The sequence below is a fragment of the Ambystoma mexicanum genome, chromosome 7q, assembly GCF_040938575.1.
Source record: "Ambystoma mexicanum isolate Mex_15411 chromosome 7q, UKY_AmexF1_1, whole genome shotgun sequence".
NCBI lineage: Eukaryota > Metazoa > Chordata > Amphibia > Caudata > Ambystomatidae > Ambystoma > Ambystoma mexicanum.
Window position 1 is genome coordinate 946,260,689 of NC_090941.1, and position 22,518 is coordinate 946,283,206.

The following is a 22,518-nucleotide window of genomic DNA, read 5'->3' on the forward strand; positions in this document are numbered from 1 at the left end:
ATCTGTAATGAGCGAGGGGGCGTCCACCCAGTGGCCCCTCACTCATTGTGGAGGAGCCAGCCCAGTGAAACACTGTTTCCTTTTTGACAGTTCGGTTCCCCAGCAGCACATGCTCATTGAGGCATTTTAAAAATGCCTTTGTTGCACAATCCCCCTACCCATCGGCCAAAATCAGCTCTCCTTCTGAGGCGCTGTGGAGGGGATAGGGATGGTTTAGTTTAGTTTATTCATTTATAGAGCGCGCAGGGCCCGTGGGCGCAGAAGAGGTTACAAGTGATAAGACATAAAGTACAGAAATATACAATAAGCAGGTGTATACAGATATGTACAGGAAAATACAGATATTTACAGCATAGTGTGGCAGCAATGTGTATATATACATTGGAATAGTACCCTAAGTTCCTATTACAGATAGCGGAATGGGTTGCCAAGTGAGGTAGAGGGTCTTAGCCCGGGGTCATTGATCTATCATAGATGTCCAGTGAAAAATACCATTATTTCCCCCTTGGCCCCCCAGCACCAATTGAAAACTGTTTGGCTTTTTACCTAGCAGCACCTGGACGACATGGAGGAGCACCTACAAGAGAACTCCCTACCAAAAAAGAAGACACAAAAGAGAAAGCACCTTTCAGGTGGGGGATGTACGCTTGCTCGCTTGAGTAAAAACTCTACAACCCCCCCCGAGCCAGCCAGATCCAGCCACTGCTGCCCTATCAGACGCCTTCTCCAGGCTGAAAAAGGCCTTTTTGGATAGGAAGGAAACCCCTTCTGTTGATGGACCCTTTTACCCCGAGGAAGAAAACAGGGGTACTAGACCCTCAAGCCCAGAGGGTTACCACAACAGGGCACTGATCAAGAGGGATTTGATTTTGTCAATCAATCTCCCACCTCTTCAGACGAGTACACGCAAACATTAGGGTCACGACCCTCAACATCAGGGATTGCGGCAGCCCCCATCCCTAAGAAACCAACCAAGGAACTCTCTCCTTCCAAGGGGATGTTTACTCTGGAAGACTTAGTGCATCCAGATCTACCGACTGGGAACCGTCTCCGAGAACAACAGAGTACTTAAAAGGCAGGTTACGCAAACCCCTGGACAAGGAGGTTAGAGCGAGACTCAGGGCAGAATGCCCACGCCCGGACATTCCAGGCAAAGTGGCCCTGACGCCGGAGTTATACTCCAAAATGATTACCTTTCTTGGAAAGCATGTCAAAGGCCCACGAAAGGGCATAGATCGTGCCTGGAGGTCCTGCCAGGACAGGGTATTGGACATCACTGGTCCTCTAGCAAAAATGATGGACCTAGCTGAAGCAGCCATAGCTTCTGGAGACCCCATCGATCCAGTAATCCTCTCTGGTTGGGCCCAGAGAGCCATCTGTTTGCTGGGTAACGCCAGCTGTGCCATCTCGGCAGAACGCCACAAAGGCATCCACTACAAGATTGACGCCAAACAAAGTGAACTAGCAGACACCGAATCCGGGGCGGCGGCACAGGGTCTGCTCTTCGGCAATACCTTCATGAAGGAGATGTCCAAGTTCGTTGGCACCTTCACAGCTTTAGACAAAGCTCAAGCCTCCATAAAAAGAGTTTCCGCCTCTAAAATTTTCTCCAGGGCCGGACGAGGTAGAGGTCGCTCTTCCGACCGATACTTTTTCTATCGAAGACCTCAACATTCCAGGGATCAACACAACACAGGATCGCTCAGATACCTTCTTCCCTTCAAGAGGGCGAGGAAGAGGTTGCGGTTGGAGGAGAGCTGCTCAATACCCAGCACAGCAACAAACCACAGGTCAGTCTGCTTATAGCAGCGCCACAAACGCCTATAGGAGGGAGGTTAGCTCCTTTTGTGCATGCATGGGATTCCTTATCAGGGGACGCTTGGGTCAGAGAGACAGTTCGCGGTATGCGCCTAGAATTCTTTGCACAACCCTTTGAAGCAGGTCGCCCCATTCCAATTACAATGTCCAAAGAGGACGAGGAAGCGCTGGACAAGGAAATTCACAGCTTAGCTTCGAAAACAAGTGATTCTCCCATGCCCAAGCCAAGGCGGTTTCTTCAGCCCCATATTTCTGGTACGCAGAAAGCAAAAAGTGAGCCCGGTGATAAACCTAAGGGCTCTCAACGACTTTATTATTTACCGCCATTTCAAAATGGAGGGTATTCACATGCTCCGGGATCTCCTGAGACCCAATGACTGGCTTATGCGTTTGGATCTGAAAGATGCGTACCTTGCAGTACCCATACATCGGGACCACGCAAGCTATTGGAGATTCTCCTGGAGACACCGAGACTGGGAGTTCACGAGTTTGCCATTCGGACTCTCCTCAGCTCCTTGGGCTTTCACCAAGCTCCTGAGACCAGTAGTAGCGCATTTAAGAGAACAAGGCGTCCCGCTGATAATATACCTGAACAATATTATTTTCATGGCACAATCTCAAGCTCTGGTAGAACAACAGACCAGGCTGGCCATAGACCTGATACACAGTCTCGGATTCCTCATAAATTGGGAGAAATTGATCCTTCACTCATCCAGGAACCTAGACTTTCTAGGATTTGTAGTAGACACCGAATCTGCTCAGCTCTGTCTCCTGACGGCCAAAATTCACTCCACCAAACGAGAGATTTGCAGACTCCTGCAAAGGGACGACATATCTCTTCGAGACCTAGCAAGGGTAATAGGACTTCTCTCCTCTTCTAGCCAAGCTATATTTCCCAGACCTCTCCACTACCGGGAATTACAGAGACTAAAAGGCCAGCACTTAAGACACAGTCTCTCTTACTCCCAGCGACTAACGCTATCACCAGAAGCGAGAACGGAGCTCAACTGGTGGCTCACACACATGGATGCCTGGAATGGCCGAGCAATCTTTGGATCTGCCCCAGATATAGTGATAGAGTCAGACGCCAGCCGCTCCGGCTGGGAAGCGAGATACGGACCGGTGGCCACAGGACGAACATGGTCGCCTCAGGAACTCGAGATGCATATAAACTGCCTAGAGCTCCCAGTGGGCTCCTTTGCCAGAGGCAGAGCGAGTTGTTGTATCTTGCTGAAGATGGACAACATTTCAGCGGTAAGATACAGCAATCATCTGGGTGGCACCAAATCTCGGCCCCTAGCGGAACTAGCCAAAGACTTTTGGCATTTCTGTCTAGAACACCGGATTTCGGTCATGGCAGAGTATCTACCAGGCCTCACGAACATAGTGGCAGATTGGTACTCCCGTCATATGATAGATTACAGCAACTGGAGGCTCGACAGAGAAGTCTTCCTTCCCCTTCAGCAAGTTTGGGGTCCCTTATCCAAGTACCTGTTTGCCTCACGCCTCAACACTCAGCTACCAGTGTTTTTCAGATGGAAACCAGATCCAGCAGCAACCACGACGGACACTTTCCTACAACATTGGACCGGTTGGTGCCTTTCACCCCTTCAACATGATTGCGAGGACCCTGGCGAAGGCTCGTCAGGAACTAACAGAACTGGTCCTCATGGCCCCGGTCTGGACCTTCTTCTGGAACTTTCTTCGGATTTTCCAATCCTTCTACCCCGATTTCCCGATCTCAACGGATCCCTGAGCCTAGCAGCCTGGAAGATTTCAGGTCGAGATGGAGAGTTCCCGGCATGTCACACATGGGTGACAGCCTCATTGAAGAGAGCTGGGCCCCCGCTACTCTCAAAAGATACTCCAACTCATGGAACACCTGGAGGAACCGGTGCCAAGACAAAGGATTACATCCAGTTTCAGCACCTATAGAGGAAATTCTAAATTTCCTAGCATCCCTAGTTGAAAGAGGTCTTGCCTACAGGACAGTTAATGCCTACCGCTATGCTCTATTTCAGCAGGCCACGACCTCATACAAGGGATCCCAGCAGGAGAGCATCACCTTGTTTGCAGACTACTCAAATTGTCAGACTTACAGTCCCGCCTCCGTCCTGCTACGGTAAGCTTTGGGACATTAACAAAGTGCTGAATCTCTTCCTATCTTGGCCAGATAATGAGGAATTATCCCACACTGCTCTATCCGGCAAACTCTCTACACTGCTCTGCCTCGTGTCCTGCAGGAGAGTTCGACGCCAGAGCCCTCGATCTAGCAGGCAGAACCTTTTCCCCCGATGGCATCATGTTCCATATACATAGGAGGACGAAGTGCAACTCAAGGGTGATTTCTTACCCTGCTTTTAGGGACCAGCCCAAGCTCTGCTTAATCAGATGCCTGAAGGCCTACGAAGAGGTCACGGCTCCTCTCAGAGCCTCTCCTAATGGGCAGCTATTGATAGCTTTACGCAAACCCCATAAAGCAGTTTCCGCTCCGACCCTAGCACGCTGGGTGCGGTGAACTTTAACCCAAGCAGGAATAGATAACTTGCACTTCGGAGCCCACTCCGTGAGAGGAGCCATGCCTTCCAAAGCCTTCCAGGCTGGAATCCGACTGGAAGATATCATGAGGATGGCGGACTGGGCAAGCAAATCTGTATTCAAGCAATTCTACCCGAAACCGGTAGAACAGCCGGCATCCATTGTGGTAAGTAAGCTTTAAACTACCATAATGTGAGCCTCCGGTCTTGACATAGAATAAAGATTCTCCATAATAACTTACTAGAAAGCCTTAATTCTATTAAAGACACGGAGGCGAGCATTATCCCACCCGGCAAGAAATTAAGAATGTATCACGCTTGATAATTATCATATATACATTGCTAAGAATATTATATCTTTTTTTATTTATTTAACTTTTAAGGAACAATTAAATAACAACAATGTTATATTTCAGGATAACAAATCATTTCAATACAACAAAATAATGGATAGGCAATCAGCATGAAATGTATAATAAAATAAAAAACAGATTGCATAAACAATAAGAAGAATATCCACAGGATTTTAAAAATGTTACACAAAACTTTGATATAATATTGTCAAAGATACCAATAATACACATACCAACACAAGACACACAACATAACACACTACTCCCTCACCCCCCCCCCCCAACCATCCCCCTCTTCACCCACTCTTAAGGAAATAAAACATAAACAACCAAACTCCGGCCAAATATTAAACATAAAATTCATTAAAAACACTCCATTGTTCATTATAAGCTTCATCTCTATGCAATTTGCCAAATTTGATCTTCTCAAAACGCGAAAGGATCTGCACATGTACTAGCCATTCATCAACGCATGGCTTTTTCCTTATTTTACAGACACGCAAAATGTGTCTAGCGGCCACCAGAAGACCTTTAGTGACCCAACACAACGTCACACAATCCAAATGTCGAACACAATTTGGGGATTTCAAAAGTACAGCCAAAGGTGTTCTTGGAAAAGCAATATTCCACACCATGTCAATCCTATGTAGAACATCATTCCAATATCCATTCACCTTTGTGCAATCCCACAACATATGTAATATGGTGCCCCTTTCATTCAAACAACCCCAACACTTATCACTAAGGCCAAATTTATAGACTCTATCTGGAGTCCAATAAAGATGTCCTAAAATTCTCTGCTAAATGTAGCGTAAATTCAGGTCCACTTTTGCCTTTATCGGGACTCTCCATATGTCCTCCCATTCTTTCAAAGACAAATCTACTCCTAACTCATTAGACCATGCAAGTCTCAGGTTATCCCAGGAATCGACTGAATGACTCTCCACCGGAAAGAGTTTCAAAAAGTTTGACACTTTATGGGGAGCAGCCACAATAAAATCACATCTCTCCGGTCTTTGTACCAGAGGAGTGGACATCATATTTCGTCTTTCAATTAACAATGTTTTTAACAAGTTATACCTTCTTTGTTCCCGCTTTTGTAGGCCATACTTCCTTTGTAGGTACTCAAAAGTTTGCATCCCCCTACCATCATCACACCAAACCTCTTCTAGCAACAATATATCTCTGTTGATCCAACTCATCCAACACAACATTCTATTATCAATTGGTAAGTCTGGATTGTGCCAGATGGAGGCCTCCCCGTACATGTACAACCCTTGACCACTACTCAAAATCAATGAAGTGACAGCATCATTTGAAGTTAATACTGTTTGTAAATTCACAACTTGTTTGGGTTCCCTACTGAAAGAATACAGACTTTTAAGGAGAAACGGTCTGATTTTGTATTTTTCAATCCGAGCCCAAAGTGGAGTCCCCAACACATTTGTAGAAAAATAAAAAGGTGATTTTTTTTTTTGTTGTCAAAAAACCTTTATAATAATTATCAAGAACAGGGTAACCAAACCCTCCATCAGGAACACTTCGAACCATAAAATACCTTGGTATCTAAGGTCTTTTCCCAATACCGTACAGAAAATTTTGAAAAACTATCTACTCGACCCAAAACCTTCTTGGTGAATCTTAATGGAAGTGACTGAATGACGTATAAGACTTTAGGCAAGGGAACAATTTTGATGGCATTAATCTTAACCCAAACAGATAATGAAAGCCTTCCCCGTTTACGAATATCCCGCCAAAGAAAATCTATGATTGTATCTTTATTAAACCCAGCTATGCCTTTTAAGTCTCTAGTGAGATATAACCCTAAATATTTCACACTTTCAAAATAACACAATGTATTTCTCGCCCATCCCTCTAAGGGAACTAGGGTTGTAATATACAAGAAGTAACTTGAGTTCTTTATCTCTCTCTTGACAGCGTCAACAGACAAGTCCGCTTAATCCACAGCACGTTTCTATCTTCTGCTATGAGTTGGCTTCAGTTTCAAATCTTCTATCGGCCAAGTTCGCAGCCTCGAAAGAGGAAGTTGCATCATGTTCAAGACTGTTTATGAGGTGACTCAGACACCCATTGGAGGACCCAGGTCACGTGTTGGTGGCCTCGAGATGAACTTTCTAAAAGCCCTCTGGGAAATGGAGTTTAATATTTGTTTCAAGGACTTAATGGCATATTATGAGATGTTTCTACCGGTTATATTTGTTATATATATTTTCTAGTGCACCTTTTCTCCATGCATATGTTCTATGGCACTCAGGTGCACTGAAAGAAAAAATATCTTGCTGCTGAGCTTTTTCTTTACATGTTAAAGAAAGAGAATCATAATGCTCGCCTCTGTGTCTTTAATAGAATTAAGACTTTCTATTAAGTTATTATGGAAAATCTTTATTCTCCCAGCCTTTCAGGATGTTCCACCATGTACAGGGAGGATAGTTGTTGCTGGAAAGCATGAGTCTATCATCCTCATCAAAAGCAGACGTGACATCTTCCCATTTCATTTCATTAATATAATCAGAGTTTATTCTAGCCTTCGGTTTGCAGGCCAGTTTTCTTTGTTTCCCCTTTCATAATATTTTAAAAGTAAGCCGTAGCCTATTGCTATCAGTACCTCAGAAGTAATTAGTAGAGGCAGCAGATGAGTGTGCCAGAGTGCAAATAAGGTAATGATTGTGAGTGGAAAGGAAACAGTGTAGACAGGCGAGATGAGCTACATCACACTGAAGTAGGCTATAAGAAGGAAGAGCAGGATGAGAGAATGAATGAGAAATCTGTCACTGGTGGCCTTTCCCTGCAGCCAGTTAAAGATGCATGATGTGGCAATGGAAATGTGTGACTGGCAGCATAATGTGCCGATCTGCTTTGTTTCGTTTCTAACATCTGAGAGAACCTACCTTTCATGATGGAAGAATATACCTCTTTTCTTGAATATCCTACATTGTATGTGCCCTGTTACCTTAAACGTCATCGGAAACGTACAAAGATTGCAGGAAATCCCCCTTTAAACGGTTCCATGTAATAATGTCCCCACAAAAATATTGCCGAAAAATGGCCGTTTTTTGTGGGGACATTATTGCATGGAACCTTTTCCCGGCGATATTATGTACGGCGACCATATATATGGGGATATTACCTGATACCCTTTAAACTTGTAATTTCCATTATATTTTATTTTCTTCCCATTTCCTCTCTCACTCTGGATAGGTGGATTTGTTGGGTTATGTACCAGACGCTCATCCAGCCAGAGTGGCAATGGCCTCTATACCATTTTGGAATGGAGCTCATCTGGAAGAGATCCTCAGGACTGCAGATTTGTTTAATGATAATGCATGGAATACCTTTCACTGTAATCATGCCTCAGATGTGGCAATGTCCCAACTTTATATTGGCAGAATACAAAGACTCTGTGCCTACAATAAAATAGTGACTTTTTTAGTTTAGAACGTAAAGTCACGTTTTTGTTAAGGTACAGAAATAATGATATCCCCACCAACAGATATGCTGGTACATTGGTAGCCTGCCCTGATACTCCCCAAACTCTACTTTCAGCTTAAGTGGTGGCCGAATGTATTGAGCGGTGCAGATTGTGGCATCTGGCTGGAGCATGAATTTGTAAAGGTTCTGGATGTCTACAGCAGTCAAGAAAAGAAGAAGATAAAGGGTAGTGCCATCCTTTAATTATGGAGAATCAAGATGGGCCTATACAGGACCTAAAGGAAGGTGGGCCTAGGAAATTATCGGATGTGTAGTTCTTATGTTTTTGCACAAAAGCCTTTATTCGTCCTGTTGTGAGAAAATATAAACTAAGAGATTGCATAATCCTCACCCATGCCTTAATAACATTCTGGCTTTACTGTATAAACTAGCCAAATCACTACTTTTCTTCTTTGTTTTACTCCATGCTTACTTATTGTTTCTTTTTTTGCACCATACCCCCACCTCTATTTATTTCCTCTCTTCTTTCCCATGTTTGATAAATGAATGACTGATAATGTGTTATGTGCATTATATTACACTACAAAATCAGTATAATGTTTGATTCATGTTTGTAAGATTTACCATCCTGCACATTGTTTGACAAAAGGCCCCTTTTGCACATGCGCAAACTGAACCATCACATAAGAGTACAAGACACCAAATCACTTGCATTGCGCTGATTATACCATATGTGCACAATCTGCACGCACACATGTACGTGAATGAATGGGACGGGCCTCCAATTGTTACCAATATGCAAGTGCAAAAGGTGAGCGGCCATCGACAGGCAATACAGAAGAAGAGCAAACCTCCAAGCCCATGTAGGTCATGGCGATTGTGGTTGCAATCAACTAGCCTGTGTTCCAACCTGGGATTCGAGCAAATCCACAGGGGGCGTTCCAATTTTATAAAGCATATTTTCCCTCAACGTGCCCAATTCATGTTTCTAACAAATTCTCATGTGAACATACCCGTCAATGACTTTCTTATGGAGATTTGCTCCTTCTTTTTAGATCTCAATGCGATTTCAGCCACATTAAGGGACACCTGAAAACTGCTCATTGTTCCCATTAGGTTGTTTTAAATCAGTTTGTGGACACAATCTTACATTTCCAGCAGCCAAAGATAGCACATGGTCCAAAAAACCTTCTGCAAATCAGCATCATTTATTTCTGTCTAGCCATCCAAAAAGCATAAGCATTTACTCATAAGGAGCCTCTCCTTGCCACAACTATTTAACTATATAACAAGGATAACCTACATCATACAGCAATAAATAAACGCATTCTTCCTGGATTTTCCAACAGTATAATAAATACTCTAAATGTTTCCTCTGTAGGGCGACATTATAAGCTATTTCTGAGGTTAAACACACGAGAAAGAGTTGCAGATCGCATACAGAGAAAACACTTTATTGCTGGCAGCATCAGCAGGTGGAGTGGAAGACCCCTCCAACTTTAACTCCATGAGCAGCTAGATCATTGTATTCCTTCACTGCCTTCTCGGTTTGGAGGACCACCACATCTATCCTGTTCTTCTTCAGATACTCAACTGTAGAGGACGGTACCTAAAAAAGACAACAACAAGATTAGACACCAAACCTTTGGGCTTTAGACCTGTGAAATTCTCTGAGACTGAAGATACTAGTTCACTGAGAACGCATCCAGTAAATACTATGACCATAACATTATCACAAACCAACTATCTGAAGTAAGAAAAAACAGAAGGTGATGCACTGCAGCCATGAAATGGAACTCTTCTTTATTCAAGAACATCTGCAAACATACAGACCCCAACAGACAGATGAACCTACCTTTAACTGAAACCCTTCATATTCAGTTATACAAAGGGAAGCAATCAAAGTCTACATTTAGAATGTGGCAACATCATGGGAGAGATTATAATACAATGTCACACAATGGCCCTCCTCCTAACCCCACCTGCGAGACTAAGAACCTCACAGTCACCTTTGACTCTACACTTTCCTTCTCCTCACACAGTTGTGATGTCTCTAAAAAGTCAAACTTCTTACTGCACCTCCTTAGAAGTACTCTGCCTTTCCTCTCCTTCCCTCAGAAGCTCACTGTCTCCCAAGATCTGGTTCTCTCCAGGTTGGACTACTGTAAGTCTCTTTCTAAATCTACCTGCCTCCACTCTCTGCCCTTTACAACTAATCCAGGTGGATGCGAGGACTAAATGTAAAACCCTCTGCATTGTTCACAAGGCTTTCTGGGGCTGTGGTGTTCGAGCTAAAAAACATGGCGCTGGTGCGCAGCGTATTCTGGGGGAACTCAGAGCCATAATGGATATTTATCCATGCCTCAGTGGAAAGCTGCACTTGCTTTGCGAAACAACATGTTTTCAACGTTATTCGCTGATGGGTTTGGAATGCAGGCCTTCTCAGCCAAGGACACGGCGCTGGGAAAGCTAAGATCCGCAGGTGCCGGCTGGTACCTGATAACGAGGTTTGTTTTGGTTTGCTATGCTTGCGCCAAAGTTTTGAGATGAGTTATGGAATTGTTTTCCGGGGCGTTTAGGAGAGGGAAGCACTTTGCTCCTTGAGGTTACTGTGGCTTGACCCAGCTGGCAACCAACGGTTACCCATCAATGCGCAAGCGCATTGCCAGAAGGTTCGAGAAGTTGCCACCCCTTGTTGAGGAGGGCATATATGCGGAAACCCTCAACGGTCAGACGGGATAAGCACAAAGACCTCAGTCGGAGGGGGGACGCCCTGGTCCGATATACCTGTGGGCTGTTGTGCTCTCGGCCTGGCTGTTATCGGGGTCTTTCAGCCGCTTCTGGCGAGATGAGGTTTCGTCAAGTTACACCCATGGTGATGTATTCTTGCTAATTTATTGTTTTTCCTATGATTTATCTGATCTATGCTTGTATTGTATATATGCCTAACTATGAATAAATAGCCGTATAAGTGCTACTTACTCTCTAAGTGTGTGTGTGGTTGTAAGTCATTGCGTTGTCTACCTGCGTTCAAAGTATTGGCTCTGCGGCTGTACTGGTGATAAATTACTGTCCGTGCACTATTGGCGAGCAATACATTTTGGCGACGAGGATGGGATGTTTGTGATGAATTGTTCCAAATATTAAAGAACGCAGATAGGTTTTGCTTACATTGCGAGCGAAAGGTTGTTTTCATTTGGCAGAGAGTGCTGGACTGTGTTAATCTGTTCTCTGTGTGTGTGTGCGTGTCTGCGCAAATGACTGCGGTGTAGGAAGAAATATATATATATATATATACATACATATATATATACATACACATACATACAGAGGCTTTGTACATTACTGCAATGATGAATAGTTTGTTCAAGAAAAAGGGAGTTCTCGCTGGCGGTGAATGCCCCGATGTGATGATTCCAGGGTGGGCGAAAAGCCCATATGATAAGTTGGCTCAGTTATGGGCATGCGGTGCGGGGCTGTGTGAAACATGGGATTATGAAGTGGGAGACGCTGATCCGTCAAAAGTAATGTCTTGTTTACAACAGATTTCAGTAGAGAGGGGAAAGGAATGTGCCGCGCTAGGCAGGCGGGGTTGGGTTCTCCTGCATGCCTACCGAAAGATACATCAAAAAAATGTGGAAATGAAGGATAATATTTTGCGACTGGAAAAAGAGTTAGCTGCTGAGAAACAGATTGCGTTAATGCAGCAGATTCAGATGAAACTTTTCAAAGATAAAGCTGACAAATATCAAGCTGTGGCTGAAAGGGCAGCAGTCACAGTAGCCCGATATAAGTATAGAAAAAGAGGGGAGGGGTCAACCAAAGAAAAGTGGCACCGGTAATCGCTACCGCAGATGTAAATTGGGATCCCGAAAAATGGGATGGAGACATCTTTGACTCAACAAGCCCAGAGAGTAGCTCGGCAAATGAGTCAGATTCCAAAGCAGAAATTAATCAAAAGGCAGTGGCAGCCAAGCCGGTCAGAAGACGCTGTGCTGGGCCCCACCCGCAGGACCCTGAAGGCAGGGTTGTGGATTTAACCACGCTGGAAGATTACACTCAACAGGAGGTTGGCGAAATCATTACTCGTTTGAGGCAAAAGTCAGGGGAACCTTTATTGACATGGATGGTGAGATTGCTAGACGGGGGAGCCGCAGGGTTGTTCGTAGATGCTGCAGACTCACCGTGCTTTTTGCCTTTGTCCAATGACACTAATATACAGGAGGACTTAAGGGCAGGGCCCCCTGGTGAGAATGGCCAACTTTCACAAATGTCTTTGTTGAATTTAGAAGCCCAAGCATGTAACCGCAAGTACCCCATTACCACAGATTGACCTAGCGAGGAAACAAAGTGGTATACTTTGAAAGAGGCGATTCAAAAGGTCAGAGAGCATGCTATGAAAGAGGCAATTCATATAGATGCTCCAGGACACATGGGGGCCGTGTCGCTCTCAGTTTCAACTAGAAACATGGTGATCAGAACTGCACTGCCCGCATACAAAAGTGTCATTATGACTTTGCTCGTAGGTATGACGGGCAAACCCACAGATGAGGTAGTGGATGCCATTCGGCAACTGGCAGATTTAGGGGAGTGGGATAAGAGTGATAAGCCACGGGAGAGAGAGGGGCGTAGTGAGAGAAGAACTGAAGGCAGGAGGCAAGATAGTAGAGACTCCCGAGTGTCCAGAAAAGACATGTTTTTGGCCCTGTTAAAAGATGGTGTGCCACGGGAAGAAATTGATGGCATTGAAACTAGGGTCCTGTGCGAACTATACAAAAAGAGAGGGCTTGCAGCCAAGGAGCGCTACAAGCAGGTTAAGAAACAGGTGGTGACTAAACCACAGAGGGACACCACACCTTCTGCCCCTCCTGAGGAAGAACAGGAAGAGGGGTCTATCGGGACACCTTCCCCGTACCAACCGACATATGTTGATTTGAGGAAGGTGGTGAGTGCGATGCTAGAGGCAGAGTCAGGTTACACTCATTCAAAATTTGACTAGGGTTATGGCCAAGCTCCGGCAGCGTCTGCTCGCATAAAAGTGGATAGGCGGCCCCATGTTAATGTTAAGATTTTTTGGGGACCAGGAAATACGCAAGGGGTGCGAGCATTGATAGACACCGGGGCGGAGGCCTCTCTGATTCACGGAAATCCGACACGATTCAAAGGCAGACACTTTACTATTACAGGTCTAGGGGGGAAGGAGACCCCCGCAGTACAAACTGAAGTGGAAATGAAAATAGGCAGTTTGGCTAGGCAGAAATACCAAGTGTTGATTGTCCTGATACCTGAGTACATAATTGGCTTTGACATTCTGAAGGGTTGACTTTGGGACTCGGAGGTAAAACATACCAGTTTGGGGTGAGTGCATTGACCTGCACACCCATTACCGTAGGCAAATTGAAGATGCCCCCAGTACAGGTGCCTGTGGCGACCAAGCGGGTAGCAATGAAGCAATACCGCATTCCTGGGGGGCACAAGGACATTTCAGGCACCATCAAAGAGTATGTAGAGGCGGGTGTGTTACGACCTATCACTACCGCATGGAACAACCCCCTCTGACCTGTCAAAAAAGGGGATGGGTCTTGGAGGATGACGGTGGATTACCGCGAGTTAAATAAACACACTCCTCCCCTGGTGCCCGCAGTCCCAGATGCCATTACCTTGATTGAAAATGTCCAAAGGTTTGAGGGGACTTGGTATGCAGTGGTAGATTTAGCCAATGCATTTTTCTCTGTGCCAATTGCTGAAGAGTGTCAAGAGCAGTTTGCATTTTCTTGGAGCGGGTGTCAGTACACCTTCACAAGGTTACCTATGGGGTACATACAGAGCCCGACTATCTGTCACCGGCTGGTGGCAGAGCACTTAGACAAGATACCGTGTAAACCTGACATACAAATCTCTCACTACATTGATGATATTTTGATTCAGGGCAAGGATGAGCGCAGTGTGCAAAACCAGTTAGAAGTCATTATGGAGGGATTGAAGAAGGAAGAGTGTGAGATTAACCCGAACAAGATTCAAGGCCCAGCTGAGACAGTGATATTCCTAGGGATTCAGTGGCATAATGGGCATCGAGAAATGGTGCCGAAGGCCCGACAGAAAATACTTGAGTTTACCACTCCAATGAATAAAAAGCAAGCTCAGCAGTTCATAGGGCTGTTTGAGTTCTGGAGACAGCACATTCCCCATTTAGGGCAGATACTGGCCCCCCTTTACAAAGTGACACGAAAGAAATATGAGTTTCAGTGGGGGGAAGAGCAGCAGAAAGCATTTGAGTTGGCGAAAGACACCGTGCAGCAGGTGCTCGATCTATGGCCATTAAAGGAAGGAGAAGTGGAATTGAATGTGTCTATACAAGACAAGTATGCTAACTGGAGTGTGTGGCAGAAGCAAGACAGGAAACGTGTGCCATTGGGGTTTTGGAGTCGTAAGTTGCCTGATGCTGGTAACTCATACACTCCATTCGAAAAGCAGTTGCTGGCATGTTACTGGGCCCTGGTTGATACTGAGCAAATGACGGTGGGCCATGATGTATTGATGAGGCCAGAAATACCGATTATGCAATGGGTATTGAGTTCTCCTAAAACACACAGAATAGGACATGCCCAGGAAGCCAGCATAATTAAATGGAAATGGTACATTCAAGACAGAGCCAAATCAGGAAAGGGTGGGGTTGCAAAATTACATGAGCAAGTAGCCAACATACCGCCCTCAGATTGCATACCACCGGAAGTGTCCGAGAAACGCGAGTCTCCCGTGAAATGGGGAGTACCATATGGCGATTTGACCGTAGAGCAGACAGAGCATGCCTGGTTTACCGATGGCTCAGCCCGATCTGTGGGAACAGAGCGATACTGGAAAGCGGTGTCATATAATCCCAAGACAAAAAAGATTTTGACGACGTCAGGGAAAGGGAAGAGCAGTCAGTTTGCAGAGCTTTACGCAGTTTACCAAGCATTGAAACAAGAGACCCCTGGTCGATGTCATTTGTACACAGATTCATGGTCAGTGGCAAATGGGTTGGCGGTGTGGCTGCCAACCTGGCAAGAGAATGGGTGGAAGATTCATTCAAAAGAGTTGTGGGGAAAGGAATTGTGGCAAGATATTGCGGAAATGTTATCACAAAGTGAAGTCACGGTGTATCATGTGGATGCGCATTGTGCGACAGATTCATTGGAACGTTGGTTTAATTCTGTTGCAGATGAACACACCAAGATTTCATCTGTGGATGCGGAGGCTCAGGAAGACGATTTGGAGGGTTTGGCCAAGTGGGCTCACCAGAAATGTGGGCACCTTGGAGAAAAGGCTACTATCAGGTGGGCACAAGCTCGAGGAATTAGTATTCCTTTAGAGGTAGTGAAAACAGTCATCTTGCAATGTCCGGTGTGCCAACACCAACAGCATAGGCCTATCCCTCAGATTGTTCACGGCACGTTGCGAAGAGGAAAGTTACCAGGTCAAATTTGGCAGATTGATTATATCGGTCCTCTGCCAATCAGCAAAGGTTGTCAGTATGCATGCACCATTGTGGATACCTACTCTGGATACATGATGGTTTTGCCATGCAAGCGTGCCACACAACTGAATACCATTAAGTTGCTGGATCAGATCACGTTGCATTACGGAGTGCCTTTGCAAATTCAAAGTGACAACGGGTCACAATTCAAAGGCAAATTAATTCAGGACTTTTGCCAGGAGAAGAGTATAGAGTGGCTCTACCACGTGCCCTATCACCCGGAAGCGTCAGGGTTAATTGAAAGAATTAATGGGTTGTTAAAGGAACAGCTACGCAAATCTGGAGATAGCAGTTTGGCAGGTTGGCGTGATCGTGTGTTTGATGCAGTGCAAGTGTTGAATAATAGACCGGTGAACAATCATGAGACTCCATTGTTGCGACTAATGACTCCTGCTTTACAGATTCAACCTAACCTAGTTAGAGAGACTCTATTGTACTGGGAAATTACCCCGGGCTCTTTAGCTCCCTATCGGGCGACTCCCGAGTTGGCAGGGGTAGACTTGCATTCTCATGAAGAAATCAGATTAGACCCGAGAGGGATTGTTGTAATTGAAACAGGGATTGGGGTACAAATTCCTCCAGAGCATATGGGATGGATTGCCCCTAGATCTGGACTAGCATTGAAGGGAGTTCAAGTGCTGGGAGGGGTCATTGATGCTGATTACCAAGGCGAGATCAAAGTCATCTTGATGAATAGTGGGGACCAAATTGTTACCAATTCATAAGGGTGATAGAGTGGCTCAGCTAATTATCATCCCTGTTAAGTTGTCCATGATTAAAAAGGGGGAGCCTCCCACAGTGTTAACTACCTGTGGGGATCGTGGTTTTGGCTCTTCAGACAGCATGATACCGGGTGCAAAGGTGTGGGTCGAAAAGCCAAGTGGTCCACCAGTGCCCGCAGATGTTATTGCATCAGGCAAAGACCAGGTAGTCTTAGTAATGGAACCTGGTAAAGACAAATGGCAGTATGTGCCCGCAGACAAATGTTACCTAAGGGAGTGATTTTCAACACTGATATCTCTTTTCTGGGTTTGCCTTGTAGATCCTGTGTCTGGCTGGTGTAATTGTGGAACTAAATGGACTCCATTTGGAAGAGTCAAACGCCATGATGCTCCGGATGAAAAATGTCATGTCTGTGCCAACGATCCATGGGAGACCGATGATGAGGAGCAATGATGTCCGAAAGCAGCTCGATACCGATGCCGAAAATCCAGCCAGACCAACGACATGGATTCATGGACGGCGACGAACACGGCAGGTGCAAGTGCAAACAACATTGATGCCAGCTGTGCAAGAGGCGTCTTTAGGACGGCGAAAATATTCCCCGATGATTACCCAAACGGAGAATATGTGGACATACCTGGCACAAAAGGTACTCAACATTACGCACTTTTGCTTAACCGATGTGCCCAATGCTGAAGCTTTACTGACTACGTGTTTGGTTGCAGTGCCGACGCCAGTTCCGGTTCTAAAGCACATTTTTGGCGTCAAGCACAATGATTCGTTAGTTCAAGATTCCGATATCAGACAATCCTTTTCTGCCTATGAGTACTGCAGGTTTTGCCAGGAAACGGATCGCAAATGGAGAAACTTCACACGTATTATAACCTACAATATAACTCAAGGCGATGTGTGCTACTTTATGACCTGCAATGCTAAAGAAATTGGCAAATGCCAACAGCTAAATTTAACCAAACAGAAAAATCAAACTGTGTTCGAGAAACGATTGTGCCCACGAGTTCCAAGCAAATGTACCAGTGTGAATAATACTATGTCTTGCAATCATACCGTGATAGCTGCCAGTCATCTGAATCATGTGAAACTTCCAACAGGATGGCTCTTTTCATGTGGTAACATCACATACACTTATATTCCAGCTAACATTTCTGGAGGTCCATGTGCCTTAACTCGATTAGGACTAATGATGTTTGCTTTACACCCAGCAATATCTCGAAGCAAAAGATCAACTTTCGAATCTGTGGGTCTATCCCCCGATTGTGATTCCACATGTGCATTTGCTATCAGAAGCTGATGTTCTAGCATTAACCCTTTCATTAGTGGGAGTTTGGGGTTTAGCTGCTGGGGGGTACAAGTCTTTGATCAAATTAGCATGTTTAGTAGTAAAAGGACTCAATCATACTTCTCAAGCTTTAGAAGAGTTACTCCTTGACAGCAAAGTTATTAGAAAAGCTACTTTGCAAAACAGAGCTGCTGTTGATTACTTATTGCTGAAGCATAATTTAGGTTGTAACGCAGTTGAAGGTATGTGTTGTTTCAATCTAAGTGACCATTCACGATCCATTGAAAGTCATATTCGAGGTTTGAGGGATCTCATTTCTCAAGTGTCCCAAGAGCATACTGGGAATTGGTGGGATTGGTTATTTTCATGGGTTCCTGATATTGGAGGTACACTGCGTTATGCTTTTGCTTGCATTTGTATTATATTAGCTATCATAATAGCTTGTTGTTGTTGTATTCAATGTATTCCCAACTTGGTTCTAATATTTCGGTGGTTTCAAAGACCGCCTCCTTTGCCACTGGGCTATGGAAGGTAAATATCCAAGGGTGGATTGTGGTGTTCGAGCTAAAAAACATGGCGCTGGTGCGCATTGTATTCTGGGGGAACTCAGAGCCATAATGGATATTTATCCATGCCTCAGTGGAAAGCTGCACTTGCTTTGCGAAACAACATGTTTTCAACGTTATTCGCCTGATGGGTTTGGAATGCAGGCCTTCTCAGCCAAGGACACGGCGCTGGGAAAGCTAAGATCCGCAGATGCCGGCTGGTACCTGATAACAAGGTTTGTTTTGGTTTGCTATGCTTGCGCTAAGGTTTTGAGATGAGTTATGGAATTGTTTTCCGGGGCGTTTAGGAGAGGGAAGCGCTTTGCTCCTTGAGGTTACTGTCGGTTGACCCAGCTGGCAACCAACGGTCACCCATCAATGCGCAAGCGCATTGCCAGAAGGTTCGAGAAGTTGCCACCCCTTGTTGAGGAGGGCATATATACGGAAACCCTCAACGGTCAGACGGGATAAGCAGAAAGACCTCAGTCGGAGGGGGGACGCCCTGGTCCGATATACCTGTGGGCTGTTGTGCTCTCGGCCTGGCTATTATCGGGGTCTTTCAGCCGCTTCTGGCGAGATGAGGTTTCGTCAAGTTACGCCCATGGTGATGTATTCTTGCTAATTTACTGTTTTTCCTATGATTTATCTGATCTATGCTTGTATTGTATATATGCCTAACTATGTAAGTCATTGCGTTGTCTACCTGCGTTCAAAGTATTAGCTCTGCGGCTGTACTGGTGATAAATTACTGTCCTTGCACTATTGGCGAGCAATACAACAGTCCTGTCCTGTGCAAATAGAACTTGATGGCTCTCTTCACGTCCAAACAGTGCAACGCCCTTTCTGCTTGTGAAGTTGGCTGTGGAAAGAATGTCGGCAACGCTATGCTGGTATTCTTATGAAAATGTGTTGGTACCTTAGGTATGAATTTTGGGTTGGTCATTAGAAGCACTTTATCTTTCCGGAACCGTAAATACGTATTGTTGCGATGTAATTGCCACTTAGAAGGCGACTTTCCAGGATATTTGATGTAGGCCATGGCCAGCGGTTCAAGCAGCTTCTTCATAAGTCTGGTAAGTACTGTATTTAGACTTCAGACTGGGGGAGTCAGTTTTGTTGGAAGGAAGACCCGAAACAGTCCCTTTAGAAAATGCTTAACTAGCCTATCACTAAACAATGGTGTTGCCTTTCTTTTTCTTGTGTATCTGGAAATAGCTGCCACATGGACTTTAATGGAGGTGTGTCTGAGGCCCTCCTTTGCTAGGAATAGTAGGTACGGTAGCAGTTGTTCTGGTGTTATGCAAAGAGATGGCAATGAGCCTTGCCTCTGGCACCACTTTCAGAATCTTTTCCACTTGAGCTGATCTGACCCGTTTGTAGCAGATGTTCTTGCTTACTCTACGACTTTTCTTCATTCCTCTGGAATAACTAGCCTTCCAAACTCTGCAAAGTCAGGAGCCACGCTGTTAATTGCAGGGATTGTGGATCGTGGTGTAAAATCTTCCTGTGATCCTGGGAGATGATGCGCAGGTGCCTGGGTAGTCATATTGGGCGCTCTTCCGGCAGCTGCTGGAGGCCAGGTTACCACGTTTGCCTCGGCCAATCTGGCACAATGAGAATTACCTTGCCATGATCTTCTGTATCGGAGGAAATGTGTAAGCAAACAGGCCTCTCCACGGGAATGAGAACGCGTCCCCCTTGGAACCTTTCTGCTGAGTTGTGCTCATTCGCTGGGCACTTCTTGTTGCTGGCTGATGCGAATAGGTCTGTCTGGGCAACCCCACTGTTTTAATAATCTCTGCAATTGTCGTCGGTGGTTTCTCCCATTCGTGAGATTGAGCCGAATGTCTGCTCAGGCTGGGCTTCTTGTGATAATATTATGGATTTTGTACCCCCTTGTTTTCTGATATGAAACATAGTGGTTGTTTTGTCTGTTAATACCTTGACCGTGTTCCCCTGCAGGACTGGGAGGAAGGACTTGAGAGCCCATTAAACTGCCCTTAGCTCTAGCAGGTTGATGTGCATTTTGGTTTCTTCGGCTGACCTATGACTGTGCCCCCATCCTGTCATGGATACGTCCGTGATCATTGTTTTATTAGGGTCCGGTTCTGGCAACAGGCACCCTTTGGCAAAGTTGTGTTCCTTCTTCCACCATTGCAGTTTGCGGATGATGTCCGAGGTGATGTAGACCTTGTCCTCCCACGAGCCAGACACATGACCAGTTTCTGGTGACAAACTCTTGCAAGGGTCACATATAGAGCCTGCAATTTGGGATCAGGGGAATACATGACGACATTGTGCCTAGCAGGCACGTGCACTTGCGTACAGATGCTAACCTTTTTAGTTTGAGAATTGGCACTAGTGTGAGCAACGCGCTTATCCTCTGTGAGGAGGGCCGTACTCTCTGTTACTGTGTAGTGGAGTATGCCCTTAGGGAAACCAAATTCCTTGATGGCTGTAGTGAAGATTTTTTGTAGTTTATGAAAAAACCCAATTCCTGGAGTGTTCGGCCCGTCTTTGATATGGTGTGTCTCGCCTTGTGGAATGATAGTGCTCTTATTAACCATTCGTCTAAGTATGGGTAGATGTGGTGGCACTTCTTACGCAGGGCTGCTGCAATGGGCGCTAGAAATTTGGTGAATGTCCTTGGTGCTGACTTTAGACCGAATGGCAGTGCTCGGAATTGGTAATGTACCTTGTTGACCACTAATATTAGAAACGTTCTGTGTGTGGGATATATTGGAATGTGGAAATAGGCACCCCCCAAATCCATGGATCCTAGGAAGTGGTCCCTTTGAATGGTGGCGATGACTTTTTGCAGTGTCACCATTTTACATTTTTGTATTTGTATAAACTTGTTGAGACTGCGCAAGTCTAAAATTGGAGTGCAGTAGTTTTTTTTTTATTTTTTTATTACCATGTAGTTATGCGAGTACACTCTGTGCCCCATTTGGCTGATTGGCACCCTTTCGAAGGCTTTTTCTTAAGCATTTGCCGCACCTCCTGAACTAGTACTTGATGGTGGCTTGGAGTCTGTGCTGTGGGCGGTATGTTGGGAGGGGTTTTTATGATCTTTAGGAGGTGTCCGCCCGCAATTGTTTGAAGGACCACTTGTCTGTGGTTATGTGGTGCCATTGGTGGACATGATTGGACACATTCCCCCTCACTTGGCCCTGGGCGAGGGCATAGTTACAGAAATGGCTTTCCTTGTCTCCCCTTCTGCGGGTTAGCTCCTTGCTTGCGCTGCTAAAATTGTCAGAAGTCTTTAGATTTGTTACATCCCTTGAAGGACCTCCTGTATCCCTGGGAGTAATATGTTCCCTTGATATATGATCGGCCACCCTTGCTAGAAGAGGAAGTGTAGTCCCTTCCATATGCCCCTCTGAAGAGACAAAACTTTTTCTGCTTTGCAAGCTGGTGAGTGAGCTATATGTGTCAGTGTCAGTTTTGATTGCCTTAAGGGCCTTGTCGATTTTAGTGCCAAAGACGTCACCCCCCTCGAATGGCATGTCCACAACCTTGTGCTGGACATCCTGCCTAAAGTCTGTGCACTTTAACCAACCTTGTCTTCTCATGACCACACCATTTCTGAGTTGCTTGAACCCAGTTTCGGCCAAGTCTACTGCCATATCTATATTATGGTTGGCAGCTTCTCCTCCTTCTTTAAGCAGTGCCATTGATTCCTTCCTTTTATCATCTGGCAGATGATCTAGCAAAGGGCCATTCTATGACACATTTCTTGATCGTAGCGAGACATGACGATTGCCAACGAGTTAGCTGCCTTAACTGTGGTTGCCACAATTTTTATTACCTTCTTTCTTTATTAATTGTGCATTTGTTAGGCGCTTGTATAGCAGGTTCATTGTGTTTCAAAGCGCTCACAAGGCAACAGGGAGGGTACATGGGATTAAAAAACAATGAAAACACTGAACGATAAAGACAGACCTACTAGGCCATGTGAGCATTCAGAATGTGCAGCTGAGAGGGAAGAGGCATTGGGGGGGGGATAAGTACTGGGAGTGCCCGTGCTTGTGAGTGAGCAGCAGATGTAAGTGCCCAGTGGAGGAAGTGCTAGGGAGAGGTCAGCTGCCAATAAATGGGTAAGTGCAGGCCTACGCTGGCATAGGCCAGTGGGTACCAATGCAAGTGCTGGGGGCGGGCGCAGGTTGAAGGTGATTGGGTGTGAGAGGCCAGGGCCCAGAAGGACACATAAGGGCCCTGGTCACAAATCTCAGCAACTGTGGGATTAGCAGAGGAGTGTTAAGGGTTTCAATCGGGA

The 22,518-nt window shown here is 45.4% G+C and overlaps 1 protein-coding gene across 7 annotated transcripts in view; it reads right to left on the reverse strand.

The window, feature by feature from the left end:
* Positions 1-9,343: 9,343 nt before the first annotated feature.
* AAMDC (adipogenesis associated Mth938 domain containing) overlaps positions 9,344-22,518 on the reverse strand; it is a 339,865-nt gene continuing 326,690 nt past the window's right edge. For 6 of the 7 annotated variants that reach the window (XM_069639951.1, XM_069639947.1, XM_069639948.1 and 3 more), the window contains one exon: positions 9,344-9,767. In XM_069639951.1, coding sequence (XP_069496052.1) covers positions 9,627-9,767 — 141 coding nt within the window. In that variant the 3' untranslated portion in view covers positions 9,344-9,626. The remainder of the gene's footprint in view (positions 9,768-22,518) is intronic. The other variant, XM_069639950.1, reaches the window with a different exon arrangement.